Raw genomic sequence first — 12,636 nt, 5'->3', positions numbered from 1 at the left:
CCAGCATCACAGGACAAAGGAGAACCACAAAGGAGAACCACAGTGGAAAAATTCTGCTTTCACAAAGGCAGTATTTTTTTTTGAGTGATACCACAACTCCCTGCGGTATCACCACTGAGAAATGTCCTGTGCTACCAGATCAGCACTACGTTACTTTACTCATCAGAAATCACTGTGAAGAGTGATACTCTACATTAACAGAAGTCATGTATCTTTACCTAAAATCCATAATAAAAGATTCTGATGTAGATGATGTCATCTAATGCAAAAACATAAGGAAAAAGAGTTGGCTTCATTAAACTTTTCCTGTCCTTGAGTAACTCCTCTCTAGTATAACCCATTTTTACAGAAGGTGGCTGGAGGTACTAGTGATTTAACTAACTCAGATGGGGTTAGGAAAGCCAGTCCCAGAGCCCTGAGTGCCTTAATGGCCAGGGCCAGCCTCAGCTGGGAAGCCTATAGAGGCCTTTGGCTCCTGATTTTGTAACAAGAGGAGCCTCTATAGGCACACCAGCTGCTGAAGGAAATGTAAAGAAATGCTGAGGGAGCTGGTCAATGTCCTTGTGAGGCCACTCTATGATGTTTTTGAAAGTTTATGGCGATCCAGACAGGCCCCTGAGGGCTGGAAGAAAGCAAACGTCACTTCTATCTTCAGGAAGGAAGATTTGGGGGTCCTGGTAGGAAAGCTGAACGTGAGTCAGCAATGTGCCCTTGAGGCAAAGAAGGCCAACAGCACCCTGAGCTGCATTAGGCAGAGCATACTCCACAGGCTGAGGGAGGAGGTGAACCTTCCCTTCTTCGTAGCCCTGGTGAAACACATATAAACTGCTGTGTCCAGTTCTGGGCTCCCCAGTACAAGAGACACATGGGCATACCAGAGCTACCCAAGGGCCACAAAGATCAAGGGATGGAGCACACATCATGAGACAAGGGGCTGTGGTTCTGTGACATAAAATGGTACCACTGAGCATTCACGTTAGTGAAGTTCTGTAACTAAATCAGTTGAACTCTGGCGCCCAGTAAGCTAATAATTAGCTTTGCGATCTAGCATTTCATATATTTTCAGTATTAACTCTTTCCTGTATTCAATGGAAGATAGTCAAAAGCACTAGGGCAGCATTTTCCATCAAAAGATAAGTCTCAATCCAGAATAAATATTTGTCTGTTAGTAGCTCACAAATTCCTTTCCTTCCATTTTGCCTTGAACCTTCAGCTCCTAAGATGTCTCAGAAAAATCAATACATGAAAATTGATATAACTGCATTTATCTTGAGAGCTTTTACCAAAGGAAGGAAGACTGCATATTTCAGCTGGCAATTACAGGTTATCCACACAGGCATTTTGAACACGCAGAAATTCACAGTCCCCATGTTAAGTGGAAAACTTGCTTCTAGGTATCTTGAAGGTGCATCCATCCTTTACAACCTATGACACCACTGCATCCAAAGCCCTCTGAGACCTCAGGTGCAAGATCTGCATGAGGCAGTCATCATCCATGTCTACTTTCTGCCTCCAAAATACAAGACTAACCTTTAGTATCATCTAGGATTGCCTCAGGCGGGATCAGGTAGGTAAAACCTGTTATACAGTAGTTGCAAATTTGATAAGAATTGTGTTACAATGTTATCCAGCTCCCCAGATTACTATGTGGGACAAAAATGACAGCTTGAGCTAAAATGGAAAGTGTTTCAAACAGTGCGAAACACTTGGAAGTCCTGTCTTTAATACTAATGAATGTATATTGTTTCTACAGCACTCCAGCTGGTTCATTTCGTAATCTGATAGGAAAAAAATAATCCTAACATCGACTTGGAATGATCAGCTGAAAGTTTCAGCTCCAAATTACACGTTTAGAGTAACATAGGCCTGTTTGGCAACAAATACTGAGACTTTGAATATTACTTCCATACTCGTCTCTGTGTAAAGAAAGGAAGAACATAAAGCATGTTTGAGGAAAGAAATAATCCAGTCTTAAACACTAATGTAATTTTATATGACAAGCAAAGACATATGAATGGGTTAGAGCCAGTATTTTTCAATACTCTGCTCAAGAATAGGCAAGAGAATGAGAAGGAAAAAACAACAAAGGGAAGCTGGGGGAAACCAAGTTCATCACATTCACAAACGCATTAAAACAGCTGTGCAGTGCTGTCTCGCTCCATGGAAAAGTTTTTGTCTGTGGAAGGCAGTTTCTTTGGTCTGGTCTAAAGTCTGTGAAAGCCAAACTACTATTCAGTAATAGCTAAACATGGCTGTACTTTATTTTTGAATTCCCTTCACCAAGCACCCTACAGAGTTGATAGGATTCCTCTATTTTACAGAAGAAAAATTAAATTGTTTTTATTTAATAGATTGAATTAATAAAACTTACATCTGTTCAAATTACTGCAATATTTTCTTCAGAATTTACAACAGAATTCATGCAAAATGATGGTTTCCAAATGCAGAATTTGCTTTCCATTCAAATAGAAGAGGGTAGTACAACAGTAGGATGTATATTCTCTCACACATCAGGGTTTTTAGTGGCAACAACGGGTGAAGAAAGTATACCAGACAGAAAATGGAGACAGCAGATAAACGGTTCTAATTCTAAGAAAACACATGGTAGACAACTGAACCAAATGCAAAGACAATGGGCTGAAGACCATACACAGGGGTGAGGAAGTACTGGGAATACCACAGAGTCACAGAACTGTAAGGGTTGGAAGGGACCTTCAGAGATCATCTAGTCCAATGCCCTGCCAAAGCAGGATCACCTCCAGCAGCCTGGACAAGAATGTACCCAGGCAGGTTTTGAATATCTCCAGAAAAGAGACTCCACAACCTCTCTGGGCAACCTGTTCCAGTGTTTGGCATCCTCAAAGTAAAGAAGTTTTTCCTCACGTTCAGATGGAATTTCCCATGTTCCAGCTTGTGTCCATTGCCTCTTGTCCTGTTGCTGGGCACCACTGAAAAGAGTCTGGCCCCATCCTCTCGACACCCGCCCTTTAGATATTCATAAGCATTGATAAGATCCCCTCTCAGTCTTCTCTTCTCCAGGCTAAACAGATCCAAATCTCTCAGCCTTTCCTCCTAAGAGAGGTGTTTGAGCCCTTTGATCATCTTTGTAGCCCTCCGCTGGACTCTCTCCAACAGTTCCTTGTCTTTCCTGAACTAGAGAGCCCAGAACTGGACACAGTACTCCAGATGAGGCTTCAGCAGGGCAGAGTAGAGGGGGAGGATAACCTCCCTCGACCTGCTGATCAAGCTCTTTGATAGATATATTTGATAGAAATACTGAGCTCTAGTCCTTGTTCCACACCAAGAGGCAATAAAAAAGCCTGCTTAGAACAGTTACAGAAACTGGTCCATTAAGTACATAAAGGAATGGTTTGGATTCACAATGTAAGTGCTGACCTCCATGTGCCCCTATTACCACTTATGGAAGATAGTTCTTCTCTCTTCCATCCTTCCCATCACTCCATAGACATCCTCAAGCACCCAGCAGAAGGGAAAGAGGAGGAAGAGACAATAATAGAAGAAAAAATGAATTTGAAATTTTGGTTAAAGTTGATGGCCTTTTACACTTTTTGAAATCAGCCACCTTTGTGCAAAATCTTCAACTGCTATAAGCAATCATTTAACATAACAGAAAAAGCAGGAACTCCCTCCTTCCCCCCAGGTTCACAGTTTGACAAATGAACTTTCCCATCTCCAATAATGGAATGCAGATCTTAAGGACAGTGAAGTACCACTGCTCACAACAAATGACAAGAAAGTTACTTCTTGATGCATTTAATTTCTTTTGTGATGTTCTAACAACGAGGGTATTACAAAGTGTGAGGTACGCATAGTAACAGGCCTAATAGGACTCCAGTTGGGTCAGGTAAAAATGGGTTACAAAATATTAGGAAAAGCAATAACGAAAAATACAAACAATCTTATCCAGTCATATATCAGCTGCAAATCCAGATTCTTAGACCCCTGAAAATCAGTCCAGGAGAAGTTTACGGCTGCTCTTTCAAAAGAAGGACATTCCATTTCTAGGAGACTAAAAGTGGAGGAACCTCCCATGCCAATCCTCTACTTGATCTTTGTTGCCTGAAAGGTAAATTGCATCCTTGATGCATGCACAGAGGTGACCTGGGTAACATTGCTCTCTTAGGACTTGTCGCTGGGAGGTTTCTTCTTAGCTTCCACATCCTTCTTAAAATCTTCAAGCTTCTTTGCAATGTTAGGAATCTTTAAAGACAAAAATCGAAAAACAAAGAAAAAACACATAAATTAAGAAAAAATCCTGAGCTACATGAGCCTTGGCAGGAAAGACGATACCATAAACCCAGCAAGAATTCTGTGAAGTTTAAACTGATTTGCAAAAGACAGTTGCTTTCAGGATCTGTTACCTTGTACAGAGGTTAAAAACAAAGCAACATTAAGCAAGCAGCTGATGAAAGCACCTCACATGAGGCTTCAGAAAATATTTTAGGTTGTTAAGACTAAAAGTCAGCCAGAGGTGATGAGAAAAAGAGGGAGGAAAAAAGATCACTTCACAGGAAACTCAGCAAGACAAGTCTGGCTTCCTCACTGAAAGGGGACAAACTGCCAAAGAATAAGCTGACTTAAAACACTGATGCACAGATTTTAATAATGACTTCAAGAGTGGAAATTAGATTGCACTATACTGGTCACAAACCAAGAGAAAAGAGATGCTCGAGAGTGGCAAATATGTTCAAGAAATTTATGAAAAAATACTTCTTCTGGTCCTTCTTGTGGGAACTAAAATTCCCCACTGAGGAATTCTACTGCATTGCAAATTGGCAACCTTTTGCTGTTTCACACTTGAATGAAAATTCAATTTACCCCTTGTGAACTTCAGAACTTCATCTTTCTCTTGCAAATAAAAGCATTTTGATAAAGCAATCCAACAGTAAATTTTGACAACTTAAAAAAAAAAAAAAAAGAAAAGAAGCAACTTTTAAGGGCAGGGAATAGATTGTCTTATGACTCTAGCTAAAACTAGGAATTGACAACATAAGATTTTACAAGCTAACTCATTAAAATGAAACTAAAGCAAAATTCCCACTGAAAGTTGTGAAAAAAATCGTGGGTTTTACTTCATATTTAACCTGACCACAGAGCAGAAGGAAAGTTAATCCAAACAGATTCTCTCATTCCCAACAGTTCTCATTGGATGGTTTGAGACTGATAGTACAGGAATATCATAAGTTTCTCTTACCTTCCCTTTCAAAGTTAAGCTCTGAGCAAACAAAATTAAAAGCCCAGCCTGTAATGCACCTGACATTTAAGCTAAACCAAGAGAAGTCCACTGTTGTCAGCAGAACCCTCCATGTACTTATAACAGCTGTGGAATTAGGACCTCATTATAACAAGTTTATCATAGATGTCATCTAAAACAAATCATCTTCCATACCAGCAATAAAATTACCATGTTTATCCTGCAAGTCAGCGTTACATTCCCAGGGAACTATTTCCTGCAAATCAAAAGCTAAGTCCCCCTCTTGTGGCAATACTTTATTAGTGCTGCCAGAAAAGCACTACACCATGCTTACAATACATATTGATACACCCAATATGTTCTTATGACTACATTTTCATAACAAGGCAAAACATATATTGGAAAGAACAATCAGCTTTTTATTAGTACTCTTACTGGAGTGACTGGACAGGAAGCATCACAAAAGTTTGCACGTGAGCAAGGAGCAAAAAATAAGAACTCTGCAAGCAACATGACTTCAATACTGAATGAGAGGAAGGAAAACATAAATGTCACCAGAGTTTTGAGCATCAACAGCCTTTTCTTTTTTTTTTTAAACTAGGATAATACAGTAAAAAAGAAAAAAAAATTACGTTCAATTTCATTGACTCCTCTAGCCTGTAAAAGCTAAGTGGTTCTGCTCTTACAAAGGATTCTGCTGATTCTGCAGAAATAAAAAAAAAAAGCTTGTATTGAAGCTTCTCTACTTCTACTTAGAAGCATCTCTAAATCTTCTTCTACTCTAACTCTTACAGTGAATAAAATCTCAGTTCACTGTGAGAAATGAGGAGAGAAAGTTCACTTACTTTCTTTTCTCACTGCGAGAAAATAAGGAAAGAAAAATCGTTTGAAGTAGTAGTAGGTACTGAATTTTCCAAAAAAGCTGGCAAAACTTATTTTCATTACTGGTACAGAAGACAGACCTTACAGATGCTCTGAAGGATTTTTAAGTAATGAACAGGTGTACTGAGTGGAGAACACTGTAAGCAGACAATTAGAGTCAGGAAAACTATTTTAGTGTCAGTACAATCCGCAAGCAGCTGCTAAACCTTTTCTGTTTCTCCTGTCTGTATCTATGTAGATGCTCGTTTACTGTACCTGTGCTCTAGGGCCCCAACACTGGTTATGGCTCTAAGCATTACTCTTATTAGAGAGAAGATGTCAAAGAGCTAGATGTTTTGGTTCTATTTATATTCTAGTTCATCTGTAACTGCAGATCGTACTGACTTTATTGTTTAAATAAAATAAACCATCAAAATCAAGACTGATTCAGTTCCGACTGAGGGAAAACAGCCTTTTATTTTCAGTTCAGAATAAGTTTAACTCTGAGAATACAAGGATACTCACATCATAGTTCTGAGCCAGATACATGCCAACCACATTGCCAAGAGTAAAACCAAGCTAGAAAGGAAGAAAAGGAGAAATAGTTAGCATCCTTCCATCAAAAGCATATTGGTTAAAATTAAAAAAAAAAAAAAAAAAAAGGAATTTTGCAAGTTGTGTAAAGACTAAAGAGTTTCAAGTCCACTCCTCCACTCTTAATTTCTCACCTTTCTTCCAGAGGTAAAATTTTACCTATCTTCCTCACCAGGAAAACCTTATCATCATTTCCAAAATACAGCACAGCTGCGTTTTCAATACACATTTCCAAGACCAATTGGATCAGGCTATGATCACCTTTGCAAAATTCTTTTAACACCCACAAAGGCAATAACTCCTATAAAAATGGTGGAGCAAGCAGCAGGGACCTACACATCACAGAGCTCTTGGTCCACTCCTGGAAAGCCTAAAGCAACACCCCACTAAAACAACACTCAGTGCTGGAGAGAAACACACATATACACTTAAAAAAAAAAAATAAAAAAGGTTCACAAGCTTGAAAGTCAGAACAGACACTCTGATTGCAAAAAGATCCCAGTCTCACCTTTAACAGGTTTAAGAGTAGAGCTCCTCCACCAACTTAAACTGGTGTAAACCTGATACTTCTCTTCTGCAACAACTAACAACTGTGCACCTTCCAGACCCTTTGACCCCAAAAGATTAGTTTTCAGCCAAATCCACTATGATCTAGGGGCTCCTCTAAGGCAGGAAACCACTGTTGGTTGGAAGCAGGGCACAAACTCTTTTGACAACTGTGCAAACTCGTAGTTGCTGAAGGGTGTCTGTGAAAACACACCTGAGAAGGAGAGCAAGAGCAAAACAGAAGCGCAGTTCCTGGCCCAGACTCTGTTGCCAGCTGAGGAATATCCTCAAGCATAACAGCACTTTTTGAGTGAAAGAAATTCCTTTCTTCAAAGACAGGTGATGAGATTTTCATTCAGTAACTCCCCAAGATCCTAGATTTATTTGTATTGTTAATTTCATAATAGGTACATCCTACACTATAAGGGCTCATTTTACTATTTTGGAAGCAGACACTACTAATATTGTGCCTTCAATCATTGTCAATAGACAAATCCCTCAATATGACAGCTCATGCCAATTCTATTTAAGAAATTTGCTATTGCTTGTGGTCACTGCTGTTAAAATATGGATATTTTAAGAAAAATAAAACCACTGCCCACAATAACAACTTTGCCATCACATACTGACTAGACATCTTTTCCATGCCCAAAGCAGGATACAGTACAGCTCATCCTTCCAATAATTCAGACTCCACTGGTAAAAAGCTAGTTATAGAAAACTAAAATTGGTTGAAAACTGCCAAATGAACCATGGCTGCAAGTTACTTCAGTATTTTCTTAAACAGATTTTTGGTCTTATTCTTTACATTTTAAGGAACTTAGCTTTAACAATTTAAGAAACAACAGTGTTCTTTTTGTGTGTACTGCACTGGTTATCATTTGCTCTTGTAGTTTCAATTATCAGTTACAGAAGTACTCACTCTGGGAGATATTAATAAATATTGCGCTGATGTAAACCAGACCTGTGATACCTTTTAATGCAGAGCATCATTCTAGCAAAGGAGAATTTCCTGTATCTTTAACACTGTCTGAGAACTCACCTGAAAACACAAACCCAGTCCTTGTTTATTACTTTCTAGGCTTTACCACAGAACATTTCCAAAGATGGGACAACTATCATATTCTGCTGTGTGATAAGACTTATTCAGTACAGATAGTACTGACATCTGTACTCCCTTTAAGCGTACTCCTTTACTGAAAGGTCTAGCACTGCATTCAAGAGCAATCCACCCAGTTACATTTACTTTTAGAGTTGACAATTCGAGCAGAGGGAAACATTTCATTATTTAGACTTCAATTATGTGGCTAGCAAAACATATAGCCAGTTAAAATGTGCATGCTAACTAAGGACAACAGAGCTGATGAGAGTTCAGGGTCTTCCAATTTCTACCCTGCATTTCAAGTTGCATTTTAAACAAGTGTTTATTTTATGCTTAACTCTGGATAGCAAAAATATATGGTTTGCAAGATTATCCCTTTATCTCCTTGTTACAGTCCTAACAAGGGAGAGCAAGAGTCAAACACCCAAACTACATCCAAAAAGGGAAGAAACCCAGAATTAGTATATCTTTTTTTCTAACTCTCAGGGGCTAATCAAGAAGTCATAATTAATAAGACGTTTTCATCTAGCAACTGAAATTAAAAAAACATTAGCATCAAGCGGTAGAGTTGATAAACACAGAAACTTTGAGAGTGGCTAAGAGTATTTACTGAGTGTTTTCAGTGAAGTGGAGAGAAACAATAAAAGCCAGCTACAGAAATGACTACAGCCTTCATACTTGTTAATTGCATTTTATTTTGAAGCTGAGATAAGAAATAGTTTATTTATTTATTTATTCATAAAACTTCATAAAAACACACGAGACTCCCCCAACTTAAAATAGGCCATCTCTTCTTGCTCTATATCAACACTTGGTATGAAACTTACTAGCCAGCTAAATTACTTTTCCCCCAATAAAAGATGAAAGAATATCACTTACTGTTTGTACTTACAGGGACATATCTGAACACAACTAAAACCCTAGAGTATCCCTCACATCACTAGAACGACAAACGGGAGGACTGTTCCTATGCTTTGCTACGCCAGAAACCAACATCTTTTTTGGTCAGGTGATTTATTTCCACACTTGGAAGTAAAAACACCAGCATCCATTAAGTAGTTAATGAATAATAGCCAGGGACCTAACTTCAGACACCCTGAGGAGTTTAGGGCAACATACAGAAAGAAATACTAAAATAAGAAAAGTAGAAAAACGTTTAGTATATTAATTCAGCCGTCGTTAAGGGGATTTAATAAAAGGCAGTAATGAAACACGACCCCTTGCCTTAACGCCTGTATGTAAAAGCCTGTTGCTGCAGGTGGGGGATTTTTAAAGGCGAGCAAAACGGCGAGGAGGGAAGACCTCTGCTCTCCCGGGAGGAGGGAAGTAGATATGCTAACGCAAAGAAATTTGAGCGGCAGGAAGACATCACCGTGAGCAAGCGAAATCTGCTGAATCCCCAAGGCAAATTAAGGGCACGACTTGGGAAGAAAAGTTAAAAAAATAAAAAAATAAAAAAATAAACACACGCACACACAAAAAAAAAAAAAAAACCCAACAACAACCCCAAACCGTCAGGAACTTTAATTTCAGAGCAGTTTTAAGGCCCCGTTCTGCGGGGAGCAGGGACAAACCCGGCCGCACAAGCCGTGAGGCGACTCAAAGGGCCGGGGCGGGTCTCAGCGAGTGGGAGAAGGGACAAGGCCTGAAGCCGCACCCACAAGGATGCTGCGCTGCCGGAGAGCCAAAATCGGGCGCAGCCGCCCCTTTTAAGCGGCTTCATGGCCGAGGACGGCGAGTCACGCCACGGGGCGGGAGCACGCAGCCGGAGGCTGAGGGGAGAGGCCGCCGCCAGCCCCTCCGGTAGGGGAAGGCCGGCCGCCCGCCCGCCGAGCCCCCCCGGAGCCACCCGCGGGGTGCGGGCGGTGACCGCACACAAAAACTTTCCGCCCTTCGGCGAGGAGCAGCCCCCGCCCGCCTCGCTCCGCCCCGCCGCGAAATGGCGGCAGCGCCGCCGCCCCACGGAGACTTACCAAGAACTGCAGCATGGCGCCCACCTGCTTCCCTGCCTGCCTGCCTGCCGGGGAAGTCAGGCGGGCGGGCGGTGGCTTCTCTTCCGGGTGCCGGCCCGCCCTCCCCACCGCCCCCACGGGGAGGGGTGCGCCCAGCACCGCCCGCCCGCCCGCGCCCCTTTGGGCGGCCCCGCGGCCTGTGCCCCGCCAGGGTCCGGGCCCGGCAACCCCCCGGAGAGCCACGCTTGGGGCGGCCGCTCCCGCCCGGTCTCTGGGATGAGGAACCGTACTAAGAGGGCGGCGGGCGACCTTCTAATGCCTACCTCCCCCTGCACAGCGAGGCGTCTGGTGCCAGCCATCGAGCCTGCCGCTTCTGAGGGGGACATGTTAAATGAGAGTTTGAGTTTTTACAGAAGGAGTACTTTCACGCTGGAGCCTTCGAGGAAGGTTCAGGGGAACAAGACATCTAGATGCGGCCAAAATCCTGTGTGATTTGGGTGTCCCTTGCCTCACTGCTTGGGAAATCAATGCTGGAGAAGGCCGAAGGAAAAGTTTACCTTCTTTTTTCCGTCCCCTTCTCTACTCAGCACTCTCTAGACCACATCTAGGGTACCCGTGGCCTGGTTTGGAGCCCCAGTGTAGAAAAGACTTGGACAAACTGGGGAAGCTGAGCAGAGGGCCCCGGAGCTGATCAGGGCTGCAGAGCTCCCTGCGAAGAGAGGCTGAAGGAGCAGGACCTTTTCAGCAGTGCCAGGGAGACCCTAACAGCCACCCCCCAGGGCCTACCATGGGGTACTGGTCAGGTGGAGCCAGGGTCTTCATAGTTGTGCATGATGAGAGCATGGGGGACAGCAGGGCAAGGTGAAATGAGAGATCTTGGGCTGCATTTAAGGACAGACTGTTTTGTCACTTACGGGAGGCAATAGGCCCAGGTGGCCTGTAGAGAGCGTGCCATTTCCGCCTTCAGAGGTTTTCAAGGCCCAGCTGGCTTAAAACCCAAGCAACCCATTCTAAGCTCAGATCTGACCCTGCCCTGAGTAGGAGGTTGGACTAGGGACTTCTGAGTCCCCCTCCCACTTGAGTCCTCCCATGGTCCCACATGAGCTTTCAAAATATCTATGTTCCCCTTCTCTTTCTTTTTTTTTTTTTTTTTTTTTCTTTTACTAGCACAATTAGAAAATGAAGAGTAGTTGTCCTTTGTGAAACACTGGGTTTAGTTTCTTTTAATGGCTACACTTAACTAATTGAGAACTGAGCAGTAAATACCAGTTAGGGAGGTTTCTCCTGCTGACAGTCAGTAAAAGATTGGAAACTTTATTGCAGTGTATTACAAATCTCTTTTTTCACATACCATTTCAGATCAAAACAAAACATGTGGCTATTGTGGAACTATTAGGCAACTCTACCCTGAAACCAAGTTAACTCAAACTAAGCCTCTATTCCCAGAAAGCTCAGATGCTCCATCTAACAGGAAACATGCAGCTTCCTGCCTTTCTGGACCAGGTACCTTGGTGAGGTAAAGAAGTATCTTCTACCCATTTTAGGAAGGGAAGCACAAAAGGATACTAAGTAACTTTGCTTTTGGTCCTGGTGATACTGTAGTGAGGCGCTGGACTTGACAACTTTCTCCTGAATTTCAGGCTGTCCCAAAGTTGCTGCATTGCGCTTCCCTCTCTGGGCCAGAGGAAACAGCACGCAAAGGTTTGGGTGGATGTGGCACAAGAGCCAGTGTTGGGATTCCTCACCTTCTGAAGTAGTGCTCCCAGGAATGTTGGAAATGAGCTTGGTTCTGAAAATAGGAAGAAATCACCTGGTATTTTCCTAATGCTGAGGTGTTCAACACACGTGCAGAATCGGAATGCTGAGATAATATTAGACTCCAGCCTGAGCACATCAGAAATCAGAAGGAAGAAACAAGGCTTTTAGTAATAATAATGCCTCCACAGTATCACCACAGGGAGATATGGCTTTTCCTGTTTTCTGCTCATTGAAAATGTTGTTGTTATGCTTAGACTATAATGAGTGCAACATCTGGTAGACAGTCTTGACTCAACAGTACTGTACGCAGTTGTTTTCCTACATGCCATGAATTTCCTCTGTGACATTTAATGGGCAGCCAAAAATCACTTTTTTCCTTTAAAGTAAATCCATTCCATTTACATCAGTCAACACTGAGTCATTTTGAGTTAGAGACTGTAGAGGGTGGGTGTGGTGGATGGCATTTGTTATTGGAAAGAAGAGCTATAAATGGCAGCTATAAATGCAACTATCATGCTTTTTATAGCTGGGAAAACAAAACAAAACAAAGCAACCCTTCTTTTTTGAACTCTTCCAAATATGCCTTCATCTCAGACCAGAGTCTCATA

At 42.0% G+C, this 12,636-nt stretch overlaps 1 protein-coding gene across 1 annotated transcript; it reads right to left on the bottom strand.

Annotated features, from left to right (window-relative positions):
- Positions 1-2,237: 2,237 nt before the first annotated feature.
- Positions 2,238-10,382, bottom strand: STMP1 (short transmembrane mitochondrial protein 1). The gene is made up of 3 exons (XM_074144653.1): positions 10,292-10,382; positions 6,602-6,655; positions 2,238-4,221 (listed from the first exon to the last, which is right to left on the bottom strand). Exons 1-3 carry the CDS (start codon positions 10,304-10,306, stop codon positions 4,141-4,143), a joined length of 150 nt encoding a protein of 49 aa, XP_074000754.1. The 5' UTR covers positions 10,307-10,382; the 3' UTR covers positions 2,238-4,140.
- Between the last annotated feature and the right edge of the window lie 2,254 nt (positions 10,383-12,636).

Source organism: Numenius arquata, chromosome 2 (genome assembly GCF_964106895.1).
Source record: "Numenius arquata chromosome 2, bNumArq3.hap1.1, whole genome shotgun sequence".
Classification (NCBI taxonomy): Eukaryota; Metazoa; Chordata; class Aves; order Charadriiformes; family Scolopacidae; genus Numenius; species Numenius arquata.
Note: the sequence above shows the minus strand (reverse complement) of the source record. Positions and strands in the feature narration are given on the sequence as shown.

Coding starts and splice junctions, on each gene's coding strand:
- STMP1 (XM_074144653.1), bottom strand. Junction 4,222..6,601: donor ATCTGGCTCAGAACTATGAT/GTGAGTATCCTT, acceptor TTGTCTTTAAAG/ATTCCTAACATTGCAAAGAA.